Genomic DNA, 22,525 nt, shown 5'->3' on the forward strand with positions numbered 1-22,525 from the left:
AGAAGTCAGCAGTTGCGATATTTACAATTATTGTTATTGAATTAGCATTAATGGTCGAAGCTACCGATAGAGGTCGCTCGTCCGTCATGCGGCTGACGTCAAAACAAGTATTTTACTAACGTAATCGGTTTTATTAAGGTGTATATTAACAATTAATAATTACATATGTAAACAACGTAAAAAATAGTGTGCATGTTCTGCTGCAAGGCGACGACGCGCTTCTGTGACGCATATATAGAGAGAGAAGCGGTCAGGGAAAATGGTCGGTCCAGGCGACGTTCAGTATCACGGCCGTGGCCATCAGTAGCACGTAAAAGACGAACGCGGCCCACCAAAGATACCTCTCCTTGTCGGTGGGCTCGACGTTTTTGAGCACCCAGATGCCCACCAGAAAACCGGCCATAGCACCACCCAGGTGAGCCGCGTAACCGATATTCTGGTCGATCTTCAAGTAGTAACGATTGTGGATCGCCGTACCGACATCCGCGATTATCAGAATCACCAGGATGCTCAGTTGTATGACGGGGAAGCTCATCTCGTTGAAGTTCTGACAAAAAAAAATATAACAGTTAAAATGTTTACTTCCTTCGCGTCAAACTCGCCATTATAATGTTGGAGACGTGTGCTGTTATTATAGCGTAAACGCCGCCGCTGGCGCCTGCCAAGTAACACGTGGGGTCCGTGATCGAAGTGACGAGGGACCCGGCCACGACGCCCGCGAAGTAAACAGCCAACACGCGCCACCACTGGTTCACCATCTCGAGCGGCACGCCGAGCAATATTTGGACGATCAAGTTCACCGTCAGATGGGTGTATCTGAAAACGAGCGCGCCACTGTCGTCTGCAAATTGACCACATTCGAATTTGATATGGTATAATACGACCAAAAATATAGTGCATTTATTACTTTGACGTTTTGAGTATTTTACAGTATTTTAAGCGCAGGCCTTCGCAGGACCGTGGTAAAACCCATCCCCTGCATTAAGTGGGTCTTTCCTGGGATGGACCATAACGAATATTTGTAGAAACTTGATTTTTTTATACTGTTATTGTGTTGGGTAATGCCTACTATCATTCAGGGGCTCCGGTTTTGGGGTAATAAACGGTAGACAAAGTTAATCACGGGGTCGGTTGTAAAAGCACTATATTTCTGGTCGAAGTATACGTTACAGGCCGCACGGTGCTCCGCGGCATAAGGAAAATGGAAAAAAAAACATAGTTTTGCCAAAAATTTAATTAAATCGAATTGAATACAACACAAATCTACAGAACTGACCTAGTAAATTAAGTTTAAATTCGACCTATTAATTACTTAATTAAAAAAATAATTTGAAACATTTTTTAACTTTTTACACAGTTGCCTCCACATTGACTCTTAATTGAAACAAGGCGACTTGATTGCAATAAAGATTCCGTCAGTTTTTTTTAATTTCGGTCACTGCTTTATGAAGAAATAATATTATGAGGGCTTTAGAGAAAAGTGAAAATCTCTAACTTTGTCCATGGCGTGGAGCACTGTGCGCCACTACCAAAATATCAAAGCCTCGATCTAGATATGATAAGCGTGCTCAAGATTTTTCATAAGGTCATCTAAAGTTGGCCAGTGGCATCTTAACGGCTTTTTCAGGCTAATTCGTAAAGCCACATCCTGCGCTTGTTGTTTGGGATTAATTTTGTTTTTATATTTAATGACAAATTGTTCACTATAAAGCTTCTTAATCGTCTCTTTGGTCATAATACATCACAACAGAAAATCATGTTTTAGGTACAGCAATGAGTTTCTTCATATTTCCAGGGAATCAAAATGCAATGATGAGTCCATATCAAAATTACGCACTGAACTTTGTTAAGTCAAGTCTCATAAGGTGCCTTTAATGACAAGCATTTTCGCGATATACCAAAAATTATTCTCCTATTCTACCTTTTTTTTTTAATTTTCACAAGACACTTGCCGAAAAATCCACATCCCAGTTCAAAACCCTCCATTTGACTATATTGGTTAAAAGTGAGTCTTGAAATGACTCGCGCATGCGCGTATTGTGTCTCACATTTTTTAATGCTGACTTCAAAATTGTACTGGAATCATAGTCAGTACATACTAGCTATATCTTATATAGCTAGTAGCTATATACGTCAAACGAGTGCTCAACAATATGTTCACTTCTTCAATCTTGATCTTCAATTATTTTTATATTGAGAAATTACGAACTGTATTTTCAACTTAATTTTAATTTTGTGGTTCAGTATAAATAAATAAATAAACGAATCACTTTTAATATCGTTATCCGCGCCTAAATCCTAATCTACACTTTGTAAAAATTTCATTAAAAATGTATTGTCTTTTCTAATCCACGGTGACCAGTATAAGATGATGTGTACATGGTGATATTGGCAACCGTAAGAGATACAGCGTCGCTTAAATAGACAAAAAGTAGTTCAATTCAGTTTGGAGTTATTTCTTCTTAAATCAAAGAAATATAACAGCTTTGGCAACGCTGCGCGGCCGTGCGTCATTTGGAGATCACAGTAAAAATTCCTCCACGAACTAACCAAAGTTAATCAGTGTTCCGATTCTCGTTATTAACGAAACTCCTCATATTAACGCTACAGATTCGCGTCTCCTTACCCGATGTGCACGAACATGTACGTGAGGAACCGCCAACATTCGTTCCGCTTGAACGGATCGTAGACGAACATCTTGGCGGTGACGCCGTTGCCGGCGGAGGTGGAGCCGGGCTCGCTCAGCTCGTCCACCAAGAAGCAAGCGATCTCGACCGCCGATATGACGACCAGCGCTACCGGAGGTGGGCAACACGAGTAGTTTTGCTCGTAGGCGCCTTCCTCCTCCGAGAATCCCTCTTCCGCGTCGTACGTGGTGTTCGTCGTTGAGAGGGCGCTCCTACCTCTCGGTTTAAGGAGTCGGGGGGCGCCACCGCGACGCCGATGACGGGGTACAATAAAATTGACGTAGCTGCAACGTAAAACGCTCAGTCGACGCTTCGGACTAGTACGGTGACCTCCTCACTTTTTCAGGTAACCTCGAAACAGGCCCTCGAACTTTTCGTTTTCGACCATGGCGATGAACTCGTCGAGGTCGATGCGGCCGTCGTCGTCCCTATCGGATATCTTGAACACTTTCTTGACGATTTTCCGCGGCACCTCGTCGTCGCTCTTCAGCATCTCGCGCAACTCGCCGAACTCGATAGTGCCGCTTCCATCCCTGTCGAACTAAGCGAAAGACTTACGTGGTGGTAGACGGGCGTCGTAGTAAAATCGAGGTGCATAGACAATAATGAAGATCGCGTAACAGATAGCGCTTATCTCTGGATAAGATATGGACGTGGCCGTTACACAAGGAGCATAGTTGCCGCAAGTTGATTCGATAACGCCTTGCCAAAGCCACATAGCTTCTCCATTTACACGATTGAAAATCCTTCATTTAAGTTCTTCAACTGATGTGGAAAGACGCGTTTCTGGGATAATATACTTAAGAGCCGGGGTTTCATAAGCAAGGGTACATTTCATAGTATTTCAAAAAACGTTTGGTATTATTTTTATCCATGTTCATTGTTAAATTGACACGTACTTAGTTTCCGTGGGTGACGACTACCGATTGGTATGGTTAAAAATCACCTCGCGACCAGCGCCCTCTGCTGTTCGATAGATCCAAATTGCAGAAAGCGGTGGCCATTTTATAATGTAAAAACTTGTCAAAACCAAAACGTACACATCTGTAAGGTTTTGTTATCTACTACCTACAAGCAATTTTTAGAGTGACTTGTGTATATCTATTATTTATTTTGGTTGATAGGAGTTATTGGTAAAAAATAATAAATCTTAATTAATACTTCTATTGGTATGATGGGATTCATGAATACAGCTCAATGTGCGCGGAGCGCGCGACATCTAGCAGCGACGGGCGGAACCGGGGCAAAACAGGACGCTACCCAAGCTGGCGACACAAGCGCGCGACATCTAGCAGCGACGGGCGGAACCGGGGCAAAACAGGACGCTACACAAGCTGGGTGGGGGGCGGAGCGCACTCTGGTAGACAGGGGGGACACTAGGACGCCACGCGCGGGGGGCCCCCGCTGCGGGGGGGTTAGGAAATTGAGGTTATGTACGGTTTCTGTTGCTTATATCGGCACTATATATCTACTTGTAGACCCAAAGATTTCCTCAATTGCGTCTGAGTCAGAGCCTTTGTCTATAGGGATCAAAAGGGGAAGACGCGCTTATCGTGTTTGTCCGACTATGACACATATAAGTTAATTCGGTTTCCCAAAGTATGAAAAAAGTACATTTAGTGTAATACAGACCAATTACTATTCTATTGTGCGTCTCTAAAGTTATGGACAAAAATTATGAAAGCCCAGATTTTCTGAGTCATCTAGTGCACTGCTCCGAATTTACCCTAGCAAGCGCTCCCCATTCGTCGAATTAGAGGAGTAATTTTCAGATTAAATTGAGATAGACCAAGGTGTGCCGCAGGGTTCGATTACTTCTCCTTTCCTGTTCTTCATTTACACGTGTAACCTAACGGGTTAAGGATATCGAAGCAACAATGCAGAAATAAGGGCATTCCCCTTAACACCCTAAGCTTCGCAGATGACCAAGTCATAATGACGCGAAAACTGATCGAAGAATACAAGAAATGGGGGTTGGAAGTAAACTTACCAAAGACAATGTATATGTTAAGTATAATGATATGTATATATCAATTGCATTTGATAAAGGCACGGTGTTGTCGAAACAGCTGTCATTTAACTATATTTATGTGAAAATCTGAATAACGTTTGTTCTTATTTAACTGTTTTAATAAAAGCACTTCGTCACGCCTTGGGTTATCCTTGCTTAAACTAATTCCAGGATGTTTCCACCCGTTTGTACTTGTTTATATGTACAATATCTTAATTAAGTTAGTTAAGTAAGTTTTTAAAGGGCTGGATATTGATCTTCTTGAAAATTGCCTTCAGTCACACTTTGCACATCATATTGTTGGTTAGTATTATTTCTATTTAATATTTTACGAATATTATTTATAGAGGCATAAAATACAGATGATTATTATTATACTTACTTGATATGGCTTCAGTTTTTAAAATAATGTAGTTGGAAATTTTAAGTTGGCATTCCGATAAGTGGCTAACTTGGCCAAGAGCTTGTAACAGAGAAAATTCATTGGACAAAAGCCTAACTTTTTGAAAAAAAAAGTACATATTAAAACGTGGAACACGTTTATTTTACCAAACCATTCCTACAACTTTTTACCTTATAGTACCAGAAGAAAACAATATAATAAAAAGTATGTCAAATAATACACACTTTTAAAATATAATAAAATTTATTCCTAGTTGTAAATTTATTTATTTTTCTACATCCTGTCAGCAAAGTATGATATGATAATTTTTAATAACGATACGTTGACATATAACTATAGTCTTGTGGGGGTGTGTAAGAACTATTTATCCCATAAAAACAAAAAAAAATTAGTGTATGTATACACCACGGCATAAATTATAACCTTCTCTCAGTCTAATAATCGTAAATAGTCTCACTTCTAGAAATTGGTCCATTCATTTAATCGTTCCCGTAAGGTTATAAGTATTCTGTGGTGGAGAGGACACGGGAATAGACAGCAAGAGAAGTGTTGAATCGAATGACGGGGCAGCTGCAACATACCTTTTCGAAGATGCTCTTGTAGAACTCGCGTTTCCGCGAGGCGCTCATTTTTGAGGTCGTATTTCGTCGAGAAAAACAGTTTGGCGTGGTTCGCGTTCGATCGGAATCTATAAATCGCGGAAGCGTTATCTCCGTGACTCACGGCGATAACTCGCGCGCCCATCAGGTCCCCTAATCTTATCGGCCGATCGTGAACAATTTTTTTTTTTTTTGGATCGTTTCTTAAACGACGCCATCTCTGATGCTCGGGAAAAGTGTAAACGTTGACATAACGAGTCGGACATAGTTAGAATCGGCTCCGTCATTAATAAAGGTATTCACAAAACTGCACTGGTAGTATATATTGGGTTGTTCGAAAAGCCATTTCGTTTTTTTTGGGGAACATGAAAGACAGTTTTCGTATAATGAATAAATATTTTATTAAATTATATATTGGCCATTCTAGTCCAACACAATTCCCCTCTCATAAAAGTTTTGGTCCTTGTTGGCAAAAAACTGGTTCAGGAGGTTTTTGACATCTTCATTTGAGGTAAAGGTTTTGCCATCCAAAAAATTTCGCAGGGACCGGAACAAATAGTAGTCGGAAGGCGCCAGATCTGGAGAATATGGTGGATGTTGCAGTACGTCCCATTCAAGCTGTAAAAGTTTTTGGCGAGTGACCAAACTTGTGTGAGGTCTCGCATTATCCTGGTGGAACACTACACCCTTCCTGTTGATTAATTCGGGCCTCTTCTCTTTAAGTGAATCATTCAATTTGTCCAGTTGATGACAATAGACTTCTGAATTAATCGTTGTATTGTCCGGCAAAAGCTCAAAAAAACGATTCCGTTGACATCCCACCAAACGGAGAGCATCACCTTTTTTTGGTGAATGTTGGCTTTTGACACGCTTTGAGCCGGTTCATCTTTTCTGCTCCATGACCTCTTGCGTTTAACATTGTTGTATATAACCCATTTTTCGTCCCCAGTAATAATCCGCTTCAAAAATGGATCATTTTCTTGACGTTTGAGGAGCGAATCACACACGTCAACGCGACGGCACAAATTTCGCTCCGTAAGGACATGGGGCACCCACACATCGAGCTTCGAGGTTAAGCCCATGCCTTTCAAATGGCCATAAACAGTCGAATTCGACAAATTTAATCTCTCACCGATCTCTCGTGTGGTTATTCGCCGATTTGCATCAACTAATGCCTTTATCGCATCTTTGTCAGCTTCGACCGGCCTTCCAGACCGTGGTGCATCTTCGACATCAAAATTGCCGGATCGAAATTTTGCAAACCAGTTCTGGCACTGGCGTACTGTTAACACGCCTTGCCCATACACATCCGTCAATTTTTTTCTCGCTTGGACAGCATTTTTACCTTTTCTGAAGTAAAAAAGTAAAATATGACGAAAATGCTGCTTATTGCTCCCAATATTTAAAAGGGCACCAACCAAAAACTACTGCGTAGAATTAATAGAACTTTTTCACATACAAGCCTTGCAATATCAGCTCTGAAGACATATAATGGTTATGCGGCTTAAGTGTGAAGTTGGTTTCGAAAAAACGTAATTAAGTCCTCTGACGGAAAACAACGAAATGACTTTCCGAACAACCTTATATATTTATCACTTTCCAAACTAATTAGCGAGTCTCATAATAAATTATAAGTCTTTATACAGGGTGTTATTGAAAATCTAACGATCGAGGCACAAATGGAAAAAATAAACTTTCGGAGGGATGAAATATTGTCAGCGATAAACCCCCATTCAAACAAAACGTCGAATATAAAAACTCATTGGTAGAAGAATTGATTACATGCAAGAATTTTAGTTTCATCGAATAAAATGTTATGTCCGGTCTCTTGATAGTGTTCGGCAACAGCTGATGAGTTTATTTGTCTCTTTCGTGTTCCTTGAGTTTCTCCAATGTATTCTTTGCCGCATATGCATGGAACGCTGTAAACTCCTTTCATCTCAAATGGAATTTTATCTTTGACGGACCGAAGATGTTGAGAGATTTTTGGACAAGTGGTAAATCTGGTTCTTTAGAACTTTTGGTATGTGGTCCGTGATATTTCGGATGTAAGGAAGGACCACAGTGGCAAGTGTAGGATTGCTCTCAGCCTCATTACTAATGGAAGAAGTCAACAGGATGATTGTTTTGTAAAAAGTATTACCGTAGCCTGTGGAAGCTTCTTTGAAAAATTAATATACGTATTGTTAAAAACCGCGCCCAGCGTGCGTCGAAAACATTAAAACATCGAAAAAATAAGGTCCAGCCACAGTGTGTGATACGACACGCACGCCAACTCTACGTTTTAGCGAACGTTGCCAAATTTTCATTGACATATAGGATATCGTGTGAAACGCAATGTGGGATTACCTTTCCGAAAACGCTACGGAAGTAGTCGCGCTTGTCCTTCCGCAAGTTTTCCGACGTTCGAAGCTCGTCGTCCGTCATTTGTCGCTTTCGGACAATTTTACGAGAGGCGCGCGCAGGATTCCCAACGCTAGCTCCGAAATAGACAAAAGTCTCGCGCGACACTACGTCCGCGTTCCTTTAAATACGCGTGCTCGCGCGGGCGTTTAAAAATAAAATTCGGCTCCGCGCATTTCAAGGCGATGGTGATTAACGGGCGGCAATTATTTTCGCTCCGGGCGAATTTAATTTCGGTGCGTGTTCGATCGGAGGTGGCGTGTGTATTTTTCGACGACACCGTGTGCCAAATAAAACGATCCACCGCACGAACCATAGAAGATACGAAATAGTTTTGGTTAAAATATTTTTTTTTGATACAGGGTGTCCCAAAAATGTCGCCCTCGACATCAACTTTGTTATTTTAAATGAAACACCCCGTATATTTCGACATTTTTGGAATCCTTGTTTAAAATAAAGATCACTTTCTTAAGAAATTCCTACTCGAATTTTGCATAGTTTTGGCAGAAATTGAGGTTATGTGTTGTGCCGCTACTGATACAGGCATTGCAACGAAAATCTAACCACAGACTAAGGAGATCTCAATCAGTTTGACAGGTGCGCCTCAGCTTATAAAGGGTGTCCCAAATACGTGGTACCGTTTTGGCGAATTCAACTGACAAAAATGGCCACAAATTTTTCAAAATTTGGATGTGGATGTATTTGAGAGAAATCTCTTCTTGCTATAACATACTGCACTGTGTTTCAGGCGGAAATTTTCGCTTTATTGATTGTGGCCAGGGAGGTGCTTCGGCTCAACCACGGAAGCAGGAGGTCTTCTTCTGCTCGGATAGTAGGGCTGCACTTATGGCACTGAAGTCAGTGCGTACGCGCTCCTTGTTGATAAAGGAGTGCAAAGGGGTACTGAGGAGAGGAAGGTCACGTTGGTCTGGGCCCCGGGTCACACCGGTATCCGGGGCAATGAGGCAGCGGCCGCCTTAGCCAGGGAGGGCTCCTCGCCAGAGCCCCGCTTGGGGATCGCCCCGTGTGTGAGGCGGGGAGCTCTCGCAGCCTGGGCGAGAGACCGGGCCGCGGTGGGCTGGAGAGTTGCTCCGGGATTGAGGCAGGCGAGGCTTATGATGGATGGGCCCGCCCTCCCTCGGACCAGGGTGCTGCTTAGACTGACCAGAAGGGAGTGTACGCAGGACATTGCAGGCTTAGGAGGCATCTTTGCTTGCTAGGCATTGGGGACGACCCGGAGTGTAGGGGAGGGGAGGAGACCCCGTACCATCTGCTCACCGAGTGCCCTGCTTTGACATGGGCAAGATTGGGAGTCTTCGGAACGGCCCTGATCGATCCGGACTCAGTGCACGGTATTGGGCTAAAGGAGTTGCTGAACTTCTATAGGAGGGCCGGCATTCTGGACGCCCTCTAGAGCGGCCTGGGGGCACAACGGGCCCATCTGGTGGCCTAAGTGCTTGGTATCCAAAATCTAACGGTCAAACTTATTACATCAAGGATATCATAATTTTGAGACAATTATTTATTATTATTATTATTTATCTTTTTAGCATTGAGAATGTGGCACAACCATATTCTCAAATCGAAAGTACGCTACCTATTGTCGTTTTCACACAATATTAGGTGGTTTAAAACAGAAAGCTGTACATTTTCTTGAAAATATCACATTCATTTTTCAAGAATATTGTGTGTGTGTCCTTAATTTTCTTTAAATATTGAAGATATACTTCATCTACAATTAAGAATTTGTTTTTTTTTCCTGTGTTTGTAAACGCAGTCCCCCTAGAGATTGCTTCAAACCAAAGTTCTCCTTTATTATGAGTATAGTCTCTACTCCTATATATCTAGTATCTATATAGGCTTGGTAGACTGAAACTATCAAAATTTCGTTTTGTTATCTTGCGATATTCGCATGATAACGCAAGAAGGATTAGGTGCAATAAAATTGGTCGATCGATGCGAACGCCGTCAGACTAAAATCGTTATCAGTGCATTTTCACTACTCGCTACCCGTCCACGCCCCTCCCGTGGGAAACGATATGCCTTGGGCGGCGGACAAGCCCCGCGGGGAGAAGCGCAAACTCTACAGGAAAATATTCGAAGAAGTAAGACTTTTTTCCAAAATCGAATAGAAAAAAAAACAACCAGATCGTCGTAGTGCGACGCGGACGGCAACTCGCTGATTTGCCTCGACGAGCTGGACAACTTTTTGCGTTCGAGCGGCCGCGGGTTGCCGCGGGACGTTGTCCGTTACGTGCACGATCTCGCGGACAAGGGCGGGAACAGGACGCTCGATTTCGACGAATTCGTCGACCTGCTGGAACATCCCGATTGGCAACACGTCTTCGAACGTTGGGTCAACAGGTAAAGAAATCACTTTAAGGTATTCGCTCTTATAGTAGTACCGCGGATCTATCGAACTCATTTGAATGAAGGCAGGAACGACCTCGTCACTTAGTCGTATTTACATGGATACTAAAAAAACTTTTTTTCTCGCTTCCTTAATTGCATAAAACTTTGAAAAGCATCAAGTAGAGTGGTATAGACGTCAAATATTACTTTTTTGTGTCAGCTGATACCTTAATTGAGTTTAATAATTTATTTCCCTTCCTGGAACATAACTATAACCGTAACTTCTTGTGACAAATGAAAAAACGAAGATAACTATTTCAATAGATCTATCCGAATTTTTGAAAATTACTTAGATAAATACGAAATAAGGTCGATTATCTTGATTATATTTCACATCTTGAACAATGGCCCATACTATAACTGTACAATTGTATTGAAATAGATTCGCTTTCTATGAGTGACGAATTGTCAATGAAATTCAATTGTTTCATTTTTCTATGGAATGGTTTTTCGAGGTATGGCAAATTGACCTGCGTGTCTTTGGAGATGCCATAAAATCAAACTCTCAGCGTCAGTCGCCACCATCTGACGCTTCGGAGGAATCCCATCTTTTTTGAATTGTCATTGGATTCCGATGTCATTTTCGTTTCAGTTACGTGCACTTCTTGGTCCCCTGCCCGAAGGGGGCGGCCGCCCTGGTACCCGCCGCTCCGACCACCGATTACGCCAGGGGTAACTATCTCGCCGCTTGTAGGAAATTATTGAAACGTCTTTTACGTCGATGCGCAAGGATACGAGTCACCAAACCGATTCAATTATTCAATAAAAACCACTGACGCACAGAACACGCCAAAATGTGACTTTTTTTTAGCAAAGCAACTACCTACAAACTTTTACCGGGTTGCCTAGTCGAATATGCGCTCCCCAACACCCAACTTCATCCGCAATTTCACTGGGGCAACGTCTAGCACCCTACAATTCAGATAGCGTTCCCTATTTGTACATATTCAGTACAATTCAGTCACAATATATTCACATTTAGTCGCCATCTGCTTTAACTTATCATCTTTAAGTTCGTGGTTCTTATAAGCAGCAATTTTATTACTCCATAACCCCGGAAGGTTATGATAATCTTCAGTGAACTAGTTTTCTCAATATCCCACTCTATTTCGCACGATGCCAGTCGCACCGAACCGATGGTTATCGGATAAACGCCGACGTCGCAGAATCTGGTGGAGAACGTGTCTGGGCAACAGGGTGCTTTAATTAAAAGACAATTTTTGGATACTACGTGCGGGGACGAATTTTCACCATCCTACCAAATTTCAAGTCGATAGTAGCCAAATTGAGGCACACCCCCTGTATGATATGGGAAAACCTTACATACTAAAGTTTTAGCTCTAAATATAATAATAAAATGTATTTTTCTATTAATTGAAAAAAAACTTATCTTTGTGTATCAAAAAACTTTTATCGTATAGATACTGAAAATATATACGAACTAAATGTGTTATTGTTTAAAAGGGTGCTTCTTATGACCAGGTATTGCTTTTGGAGCAACAGCATTTCTTAAAAGGAGTTTAAACAACTTAAATTCCCGTTGGTCCTTAAAATCATGGCTGATTTTAAAGTGGTCACGTTATTTTACATTGTATACTGGGTTTTTAGATTTGAGACAAAAATCTAAAAGACTTTGAAAATTGTTCCTTTCCAGAGTAAAGTATTAATCGCAAATCAAAAATCATAAAAAAATATGGCTGATCGGTTCAAACAGTGTCATAGGCCGCATCAACAGCAATAATTATTGTATTTGCGTGGAAGATCCAGGGTTAGAACCTCAATTTCCGGAATTTAATTAATTATGTGCAGGGAGTGTCGATTACACTGGTTGGCAATGAAATCCCCCTTTAAAAAATTTTATGATAAATATAATGATTCAAACGTTTTGAATCTATCCCCGTTGGCCGGTTTTTTCTATCACGTCTAGATTTTTCGATTAAATTTTTCATTGGTCAACGTTACAAAACGTAAATATACATACAAAATGAGCTTCAGAGCGTTGTAAGAGAAAGGAGGGAAGTGCCGAAGGTGATTTTTATGGTAGTAAATACGCGCATGGGCAGTATTCATTGTGACACTACAACAGTTCAGTGAAAACTTGTCGTTTAATTGTTTACCTTTTATATCAAAAATTTTGGTAAGTTTCGCATAAAGTTCATGTTCTCTACATTGGATTTAGGTATTTGATGTGTAGTTTGAGTATTTTTTTTTAAGTAGAGCCAATAAATATAAAATAGAAGTTTTAAAGTTGTTTTAAAATTAATTTTATGTGATTTTAGGTTACTAAATGCCACGGACTTGTAAAAATTCCTCAGATTGTTTTTGCTACATTTGTGGGGAATACATACTAAAAACATAGCGACATGTCATGACCGATCTGGTTAAAACAGCTTATAAGCTATATTTTTTACTGTAAAACTCAAGCCGCCACATTTTTTTATTTCCTTATAATAATTTATACTTTAATAATATTGATTCCGTGTTTAGAGTATAAAATAAGATGAATTCATGCATGAAAACAAGTAGGAGAGAAAAAAATTTTTTTTTGCAGACCAGTGTTATGTGTAAAAATATATAAAATACTCTGAAAATTGCCATTTTCAAATTTGGAGAGAGCGTTTCAGGTTTCGTCTATCATACAGGGTGGGCGAGATACTTGGATTATAATTGGAAATCGTTATGACTTGTACATCCTGCATCCGACTGGAATCCTGCAAATCCTGCATCCGACTGGAATCCTGCAGACGTTTCGCCAAAATCTCACTTGGCATCTTCAATGCTCGCGCTCCGAAAACACTTCGAACACTGGGAGGTTATCGGCGGTGCGTGCGGTATTTATACTCTGCGCCGGAGATGGTAACGGTGCTGCTTGTGCGTGGGGGGAGGTGGCTCCGCCCCCTGAATTGTCGGGTTGTTAATTTCGTCCGATCGTAGTTGCGATGTCCCCGTTGGCTGCTGCGCATCGCTCTGCTGTTTGATTATCGTTCTCCACGTGTTGGATAAATGCAGAGCGTCGTCTCTCGTATTGAGGTGTCCGGACTTTTCTATTTCGATGGCCTCTCGTATAATCCTAGTCCTAAAATCAGGAATATTAGCTATTTGTTTGCAAGTGTCGAAATCAATTTTATGGCCTGTCTGATGTTGGTGCTGAAACAAAGCAGATGTTGTTTGTTTGTTTCTTATGGCTAAACGATGTTCCTCGAGCCTGGCTGAAATCCTTCTGTTGGTCTGTCCCACATACGTCAGGCTGCACGATCCGCATGCTACACTGTATACTCCTTGGTTTTCCAGAGTAATTTTTTGTTTTGGGTTTCTTAGTATTGCTCCGATGGTATGGTCAGGTTTGTATGCCGTTGATATGTCGTGTTTCCGTAATATTCGGCCGATTTTGTCAGTAACCCCCTTGATGTATGGCAGGACAGCGATCGATCTTCGTTGGGACTCGTCCTGCACTCTCTGCTGCGGCTGTTGTTGTTTACTGATTGCCTTGCCGATGCTACTAATTTTCTTCAGTTCTTTATCTCTGTTCCTGTACTTGTACCTGTACATTGAAGATGCCAAGTGAGATTTTGGCGAAACGTCTGCAGGATTCCAGTCGGATGCAAGATTTGCAGGATTCCAGTCGGATGCAGGATTCCAGTCGGAGTTCAACGAGCGAACGGATGATATCCCGGAATATAGTGTCATATATATATATATATATATATATATATATATATATATATATATATATATATATATATATATATATATATATATATATATATATATATATATATATATATATATATATATATATATATATATATATATATATATATATATGTATATATATACTTCTTTTTGAAATACAAAGCTGCTTCGCGCTACGAACTTTCCCCGCCCAGCCACGATTTTTCAAAAGCAATCTTGTTTCTAATTGAAAGCACTCTTTCTTCCTCTGCATTGGTACCGACTAAATAGGGTGCAAACGATCAAAGATGTGTTTTTAAACCCCAGTTGCTTTTTGGTACAATTATCAAACACTTCAAGACATCGAACGCTGATATCATTAGCTCGCCAATCTTCCTACTTTTCAGTGGTTACAAATTCCTTTATTAAAGATATTTCGTTAAATATTTCATCTTCATTTATTAATGTTTCGCTTTACAACAAAATAGTTTTCATTGCGGTTTGAACATCTGATTAATGGGCAATGGCGACGTTGCCAAAATTTCCCAGGACGTTGTCGGAAAAACCTGAACCTGTACATTTTTCGTTAGTTTTGGTCACATGTGGTTTTGTTGTACGATAAACGGTTTAAGTCGTAGAATATGATCCTTGAACCCCCTACAAAATAGTTCGCTGAGGTCGAACTGCCGCCATTTTTAAATATGTTCTGTAGCTCGTTGAGTGCAAAAAAAGGGCAATTTTGGTTCTAACGGTGCGGAGAAATGACAACAAAAATTTGTTTCGACATTTCTATATCACCATCAACCGTTACCGAGGTATAAAAGTTTGGTAAGAGGGTAGACAAAGCACCAAAAATAAGGCAAAGTGGTAAAATACGGGTCGGTCGTTATACGCAAGCGGGAAGCTTTGGCATCGGAATTACTAATGTGTCCGTAGACGGCTTTGAAACTTTCCAGTTTACCAGCGGGATTCGCTCGACTACGCGGACGAGTACACGTGCAGGCCGCCGCCCGTCGCCATGCTCCTCATCACCCTGCTCGAGGTGGCGTTGTTCCTTACCGACGAACTGACGCAAAAAGGTTCGACTATGAGAGGGACCGGAGTAACCGCCGACCTATTGGTTTACGATCCTGCCAAACGTTCGCAATGTTGGAGATATTTAACCTACATGTTCGTTCACGTCGGGTAAATAAAATACACTTAATTTAATAAGAACCTGACATATGTTCACCAAATGCTACCAAAATAAGGTCACATCCAAACTGAATTGAGGAACTGTCGTCGGCCATACTCAATAGGTATGCAACACTTAAGACACTTACAATATTTAGCATTGTTTTTATTGGAAAATTGTTCCATTTTGTTTAGTTCGGGTGGTACACCTGGGTTTGCGTGGATTTAGAGGTGTCTTCAATACCTTGATCAAATAGTAGCTTAAGGTCCTTCATTTTGAATGCAGCGTTGTGTGCTTATATGTAATAATCCCCTTTTTATCAAATTAAATTCAAATTCAAGGTTTTTGAGGGTTATCCAGATAAGGTCGGAAAATGGTCTTCAAAACCATCAAAATTCATGTCCTCGTAGCCGTATGGCACTACTGAAAAGTCAGCAAAGCTTCTTCGCTTCCAATGTGATCGATTATTAGTCTTTTCCGTTTTCCTAAAGACACCTTAATCTATTTTTGTATTACCACACTTCTGGTACAACGTACATAGCATTTATTTATCCAAGTCTGGCGATGTCGAAATTTTCCATTATTGTACACTTTTCTAAAATAGCCTATAGATTTATACTGGACTCAGGGAAGTCGTGTCAAACTTCTATTAGGTAAACCCGCTTTAACAAAGAATTAAACTTCAAATTTAGATAAGCTTGGTTTAGTTAATCCACGATTGGTTGAATTAATTTTATTGAACTGAATCGTGGGCTTAATAAAACTAACCATAAATAAGTTAAATCCCACTCAATCAAGCTAATTGAAACTGGCGTACCGTTGAACCGGGTTTATTTCCACGGTTAAACTGTTGGTTCACTTTTACTAACCCAAAGCTTAGTTTAACAACGTTGAACGTTGTTTGGTGCAACCGTGTGAAGTTAATCCCGCAATGAATTATCATTAATCAGTGCCCTCGTAGATACGTCCACATCACGGTGAACATGCTCGTCCAGCTGACGCTCGGCGTCCCGCTCGAGATGGTGCACAGGTGGTGGCGCGTCTTGTTGGTGTACCTCCTGGGGGTGGTCGCCGGCTCTCTCACCACTTCCGTGGCCGATCCCCGGGTTCGACTCGCGGGCGCTAGCGGCGGCGTCTATGCCCTGATGACCGCGCACATCGCGTCGATCATAATGGCGAGTTTTACTTATCCAAGCAGGCCCACGCACTGCCAGTCTTAATTATTATAACCTATTGCGAGCTATAATGGTATATTCCACAATTAAATATGCCTCGAGGCTTGGACATTATTCTACGCTATCAAAAGTTTCTTTATTATAGGGGCAAACTATCTCTTGCCCTTTAGTTATGTCAGTTTTTGTTTATTCTAAGCTTCCTTCCCAATTTTCCATAAAAAATAATCTATAAACCGGTTGAATTGCTCCTAGAGGTTCATTTTTACATAAAAGTGAATGAAGAATTATTTTTTTGGCGCAACGGTATAACACAGAGTCGTACAAAACGTCATGAGTCTTTGATAGTGAGCAACGAGCTAAATTAAGCAAATTCTAATTTCTTCAGGTTCAAATTTTCGTTCGTAAAAAAACATATTTAGGAAATTATGCAGGAAAAACAAAAATAAAAATAAAACTTTCACACCCTGAACCGGGAAAATGCTAGAAAAATCACCCTGTGAATTATCTTACATCTATTTAATAACACTCTGTATATCGAACTCCCACCTTTATAATGGAGGCATTTAAAATCTTATCGCTCGCAGGGCGTGGCCGGCTTTTATTAAACGGTCTGTCGCATCAAGTCGCCACTAATTTTTGCAGAACTGGCGCGAAATGCAATTTGCCGCCGTTCGCCTGTTCATATTCGGCATCGTCGTCAGTTGCGACGTCGGCAGCGCCATCTACGACAGGTACTTTCTGAACGTCGACCATCAGGTGGGATACGCCGCACATTTCGGTGGCGCGGTTGCCGGTTTGCTCGTCGGCATTTACGCCCTCAGGAATTTGAACGTGACGAAAGCGGAGCGGTACGTCTGGTGGCTCGCACTGGTGCTCTACGTCGCGCTCACGCTCGTCGCCATCTTGGTCAACGTTACGTTCCCGTCGCGGTATCCCGCCGCCCCATAAATACTCGACAGATTTTCTCGTGTTTAATAAAGGTTTTTTTCCAGGTGTGGCGTTTTTATTAAACCTAAATATAAACTTCAATTAAGTGATTTTTTAAGACTCAAGTGTATTATGTATTCCAAATCAAAATGGTATTGTTTTATCAGCAGCGAAGTGAAGAGTTACCTGAAAAAAATGTGGAGAGTCCCTGGGATCTGGATTTGTTCCTATGGGACGACTAAATTTGTAAAATTAGAGTACCTTCATTGTATTTATGAGACATTTAATTATAAAATAGAAGATAGAATTGAATAGTGATCGCCATATTACATTTTAATAACTTAAAGCAAGTACTTTAAAAATAGCTTATGAAAAAAAAAACTTGTTAAGAGCGACTTCAATATATAAAAACCAGTTAAGTTCACGAAACTGTCGGTCTGTTTTAAAGCCAATCCGATCGTGTTGCGTTATTTACTTTTTTTTTAATAATTGTCTCATTTTTCGGTTCAGCTTCAGTCAAACTGTTTATAAAATTTAGAAATATGATCATATTTTCTTAAGCCATACAGAAAGCGCACAGGATATTATTTGCTTTCTATTATTCAGATAAAATGGCACATAAGACTAAAAGATTCATTAGAAAATCCATAATATTTTAGCTTTAATAGAAGTTTGGAGAAATCTACCAGCACAAGAACGGTATTCATTTTCTTATCATACGCTCGAAAAATATCCAATTCATCAATCAATAATACTTCTGTTCCTGACCTCTATTTAAAACGGATATCATTATACGTCATTGGTAATGGTTTCCCCATTGATATCTTCCATTCATCCGGAAAGTGGCTTATTTCGTTACAACAGTTGATTATATGCGTAATACATTTATACGTGTAGATATTGCATCCTGTCTACTGAGTTTTACGGCTATTCGCGCTACCATCGGGTAAAAGAATCCATTTCCAAACTGAAGATGCCCTGGAGAACATTGCGGGCCACTTAGCTAAAAAACACAAAATAGATATCTCCGATTTAGGAGATGATACTTATCAAATTACCAAAGATCATCATTACAGCATTCCCTCTTGGGTACAACAGTTATCATATGGGGGCCCCATAAAGCCCTCTGATAATTTTTTGAAAAAAATTAAAAAATGGAACTTTTATTTTGAATTCCATCATGGTGATTTCGAAAAGGGCAAGGGGCGGTAAAAAACTTGGCAAAAAAAAATATTTAAAACAGAAAAAGAATTACCATTTAGTTTATTTAGAGATTCTTGTGAGCTGAGAACGATAATCCGTATGAACTTCAGAAATTTAAATGCAAAATGTAACGTTAGTCTAAAAAGAAAATCTTTGCAAGATGATACCCGCAGAAAAAAATTGGAAACTATGGTAAAATTGTAAAACAAATATTTAAGTATATGTAGTAATATGTATTTTTTATATTTTATATTTTATACGATGATACATATAAACACATATTATTATTTACCTACTAGTAGTTATGTATGATATGGAAAAGTTTAAAGATAGCCACCTGGAACGTTCGCGGACTGCTAGAAGCCGGAAAGTTCGCCATAGTAGAGAAAGAAATAAGCAGTCATAGCATAGTGGGCTTAGCAGAAACGCATTGGAAGGGCTCAGGACACTTCATATCCAGAAACAATAACATCGTTTTTTATTCAGGCAACGAGGACACATCTAGAAACGGCGTGGCCATAGTAGTAAACAGGACACTTGAATACTCCATAACAGAATACAGAGCAATCAATGATAGAATCATCTTGATCAGATTTAACGCGCGTCCTGTGAAGCTGAATATTGTACAAGTGTATTTTCCAACCAGCGAAGCACCAGATGATGAGGTAGAAGAATGCTACGCCCAATTAGAACAGCTACTAGAGACTCTACCAAATCGAGAAATCACGATGCTAATAGGCGACTATAATGCCAAAGTTGGAAGAGAACCTGCAGATGAACATTTAAACAAAATTATCGGCAAATACGGTCTGGGAAAAAGAAATGTGAGAGGAGAAAGACTGCTGCAATTCTGCACTGAGAACAACTTTTTCATCACAAACACGGGATACGAACATCATCCAAGACGACTATACACCTGGACCTCACCTGGAGGCCTACATAAAAACCAGATAGACTACATCTTAGTAAAATCCAGATGGAGGACTTCAGTAAGGAATACCAGGACTTACCCAGGAAAGGACTGTCACAGTGACCATCAGTTTCTCGCAGGAGAGCTCCGCATAAAATTAAGCAGATCGCAGCCTAATAAAACCTTTAGGAATTGGTCGGGCCTTAAACATAATGAAAATTTCAGATCAAAGGCTAAAGCAGAAATCTCCAAAATAAATTCACATACGCAATCAGACGATGACTCTAACTCATTGTGGAACAAAACAAAAACTGCACTGCTAAAAGTGGCATCACAAACTGAAGCTGCTGTGAAACAGAAGAGGAAAGCATGGATTGCAGAAGAAACCTGGAAGAAGATTGAATCGCTGAAACAACTCAAGGCCACGGGCTTACACAGACATGAAGATAGAGAACAATATAGCAGGCTCAACCTAGATATCAAACACCAGTGTAGAAAAGACAAAAACAAGTACCTAAACGATATATGCGCCGAAGCTGAGCAACATTCGCACAACAACGAATCAAAAGACCTGTTTAACAAAATCAAGCACATTACACGCACGTTCAACTCAAAATCCTGGGCGATAAGATCCGAAGCTGGTAAATTAATAACAGACAAAGCAGAGATAAAGGAAAGATGGAAGAACTACTGTGAGAAATTGATGGAAGACACTGGAAACTCAAACAATGACACAGAAAAAAGCACATACAATGGAAAAGAACCTCCCATACTGAAAGAAGAAGTAAGGACAGCAATTACCAAGCTGAAGTCCAACAAGTCGCCTGGAGAGGATGGCATTGTTGCTGAAATGCTAACTGCACTTGAGGAAACAGGAATGGAATTGTTTCATAGGATCTGTCAAATGATATGGGACACCGGTATTTGGCCCGATGATTGGACGAAATCGGTCTATGTGCCAATACACAAGAAGGGACCGAAGGACATCTGCGATAATTATAGGACAATAGCTCTAATCTCACACGCTAGCAAGGTCATGTTACACATAATATCAGAACGTATAAAGCCTTTCCTACTTCCACAACTACCACCAGAGCAAGCCGGCTTTATCCCGGGACGCGGAACTAGAGAGCAGATACTAAACCTTCGACAAATAATTGAAAAATCAAGAGAATTCAATGTGCCTACCTACTTATGCTTCATAGATTACTCTAAAGCTTTTGATTGTGTACGATGGCAAAACTTATGGACGATTCTAAATGAAATGGGCACACCTGGCCATCTAATATCGTTAATTCAAAAGTTATACGACAACAATACAGCCTATGTCAGAGTAGATGGAGAACTAACCAACCCATTTAGAGTGGGTAAAGGGGTCAGACAGGGCTGCATACTAAGCCCACTACTCTTTAATATTTATGGCGAGTGGATTATGAGGAAGGCGCTCGATGAATGGCAGGGAGGAATCACCATTGATGGCATCAAAATCTGTAACCTACGCTACGCCGATGATACGACACTAATCGCTGCGTCAGAAGAAGAATTGATCAGGCTCATACGTAGAGTTGAAGCGACGAGCAACGAAGTGGGTCTACAAATAAATAAGAAGAAAACCAAAATAATGATAATTGATCGCCAAAATAACAACAGACCTGAAGTAAAACAGATAAATAACAGCGAGACAGTTGATACCTTCATATATCTTGGCACCACAATATCGAACATGGGCGGATCTAGCGAAGAAATAAAAAGAAGAACTGCCATAGCGAAAGAATCCATGACCAAACTAACTATAGTGTGGAAAAGCCATCAAATATCCCTTAACACTAAAATAAGATTGGTCAAAAGTGTAGTGTTCTCAGTCTTTCTCTATGGATCAGAATGCTGGACGCTGAAAATGAATGATAAAAGGAAGATAGATGCATTTGAAATGTTTTGCTGGCGACGAATGCTAAGAGTGTCCTGGACCGAGAGAAGAACCAACCAATCCATCCTACAACAACTTGGATTTAGGAAGAGATTGAGTATCGTTGTCGCAGAGAAAATTGCAAAATTCTTCGGTCATGTGGTTAGAAGAAATGGCCTTGAAAGACTCACACTGGAAGGAACGGTACACGGCAAAAGATCAAGAGGAAGGTCGCCCACAAGATACACGGATCTTATAAAGAACCTTACCGGCAAAAACCTCTGCCAGTCATTCAGGATGGCAGAAAACAGACAGGAATGGAAGCTCACCACAGAAACCAATCTATGAAGAAGAAGTTATGTATGCCTAATATATTTTTTTGTTTTTTAATATGTTCTTTAATATATCCAAAAAGAGGGATGTCTAGTTTATAACTATCTGTTGGTTTTTGTATATTTACTATATTAGGCAATCCTATTGGGTTTACGATTCTTGTTTATAACCCAGGTTACAAAAACGGACCTCTCTTCGACAGTTAAATTTTTGTTGGGTTAGATTTGGTCAGTTTTTGTTTGAAAAACTTTTGACGTGACGCCTGTTGCTGCCCGAGGAAGTATTTTGGAGGGATCCCCCCTCACGATCGCATTTTAGATAATATCTTTTTTCTACGACACCACCGTTATCCCGTTACCGAACGAGCGAGGTTGTTTTCATCACATCCGGGAACGGTTTATCCAATGCGGTCGAAAATCCGTTTGCGCAATAAGCGAACGAAAGTAATCGCTCTCTATTCTTTCGATCGCCGTTGGCTCTGCGTTCACTTTCGACTTCAATTTTTGACGGCTCATATAACATATACATATAACAAAAAACAAAAGAAACAATCAAAAGTTAATAACGAGCCTAATAAAATTATGCGGTGCGTTCCATTTGGTTTAACATAAAATAAAAAGGTGCGAGTTTCAGAAGAAACTGATCACGCTACTGGGTCCTACGCAAGAAAAACCCTACGCAGACCAGTTTTCACCTTTTCGACAAGTTTA

At 40.4% G+C, this 22,525-nt stretch overlaps 3 protein-coding genes across 5 annotated transcripts; 2 read left to right on the forward strand and 1 right to left on the reverse strand.

Annotated features, from left to right (window-relative positions):
* Window positions 1-130: 130 nt before the first annotated feature.
* Window positions 131-8,244, reverse strand: LOC132706532 (rhomboid-related protein 2-like). Of its 3 annotated transcripts, none has more exons than XM_060677908.1 (5): window positions 8,050-8,244; window positions 3,026-3,228; window positions 2,627-2,971; window positions 603-816; window positions 131-547 (listed from the first exon to the last, which is right to left on the reverse strand). In XM_060677908.1, the coding sequence occupies exons 1-5, from the start codon at window positions 8,125-8,127 to the stop codon at window positions 251-253; spliced, it is 1,137 nt and encodes a 378-aa protein (XP_060533891.1). In that variant the 5' UTR covers window positions 8,128-8,244; the 3' UTR covers window positions 131-250. The 3 variants fall into 3 exon arrangements, with proteins under 3 accessions (XP_060533891.1, XP_060533889.1, XP_060533890.1); XM_060677906.1 differs by having other exon boundaries at window positions 603-841; XM_060677907.1 differs by lacking the exon at window positions 8,050-8,244 and adding an exon at window positions 5,683-5,809 and having other exon boundaries at window positions 603-841.
* A 1,832-nt stretch (window positions 8,245-10,076) lies between these two features.
* LOC132706534 (rhomboid-related protein 2-like) lies at window positions 10,077-17,518 on the forward strand. The gene is made up of 6 exons (XM_060677909.1): window positions 10,077-10,208; window positions 10,262-10,467; window positions 11,108-11,187; window positions 15,144-15,372; window positions 16,323-16,536; window positions 17,179-17,518. Exons 1-6 carry the CDS (start codon window positions 10,143-10,145, stop codon window positions 17,482-17,484), a joined length of 1,101 nt encoding a protein of 366 aa, XP_060533892.1. The 5' UTR covers window positions 10,077-10,142; the 3' UTR covers window positions 17,485-17,518.
* A 1,456-nt stretch (window positions 17,519-18,974) lies between these two features.
* Window positions 18,975-20,718, forward strand: LOC132706506 (uncharacterized). The gene is made up of 2 exons (XM_060677858.1): window positions 18,975-20,609; window positions 20,671-20,718. The coding sequence occupies exons 1-2, from the start codon at window positions 18,975-18,977 to the stop codon at window positions 20,716-20,718; spliced, it is 1,683 nt and encodes a 560-aa protein (XP_060533841.1).
* The last annotated feature ends 1,807 nt before the right edge of the window (window positions 20,719-22,525 follow it).

This window comes from Cylas formicarius, unplaced genomic scaffold, assembly GCF_029955315.1.
Source record: "Cylas formicarius isolate icCylForm1 unplaced genomic scaffold, icCylForm1.1 PGA_scaffold_8__14_contigs__length_24414737, whole genome shotgun sequence".
NCBI classification, from domain to species: domain Eukaryota; kingdom Metazoa; phylum Arthropoda; class Insecta; order Coleoptera; family Brentidae; genus Cylas; species Cylas formicarius.

What these genes read in the sequence shown, in the direction of transcription:
- LOC132706532 (XM_060677906.1), bottom strand. Translation starts at nt 8,127, where the DNA reads ATGACGGACGACGAGCTTCGAACGTCGGAAAACTTGCGGAAGGACAAG. An exon ending in TTTCGAGGTTACCTGAAAAA is followed by an intron (nt 2,972 to 3,025) that starts GTGAGGAGGTCA and finishes TTTACGTTGCAG; the next exon opens with CTACGTCAATTTTATTGTAC. An exon ending in ACGTCTCCAACATTATAATG is followed by an intron (nt 548 to 602) that starts GCGAGTTTGACG and finishes TTTTTTTGTCAG; the next exon opens with AACTTCAACGAGATGAGCTT.
- LOC132706534 (XM_060677909.1), top strand. Translation starts at nt 10,143, where the DNA reads ATGCCTTGGGCGGCGGACAAGCCCCGCGGGGAGAAGCGCAAACTCTAC. An exon ending in ACAGGAAAATATTCGAAGAA is followed by an intron (nt 10,209 to 10,261) that starts GTAAGACTTTTT and finishes AGATCGTCGTAG; the next exon opens with TGCGACGCGGACGGCAACTC. An exon ending in ACATCGCGTCGATCATAATG is followed by an intron (nt 16,537 to 17,178) that starts GCGAGTTTTACT and finishes TAATTTTTGCAG; the next exon opens with AACTGGCGCGAAATGCAATT.
- LOC132706506 (XM_060677858.1), top strand. Translation starts at nt 18,975, where the DNA reads ATGATATGGAAAAGTTTAAAGATAGCCACCTGGAACGTTCGCGGACTG. An exon ending in TAATCTCACACGCTAGCAAG is followed by an intron (nt 20,610 to 20,670) that starts GTCATGTTACAC and finishes AACTACCACCAG; the next exon opens with AGCAAGCCGGCTTTATCCCG.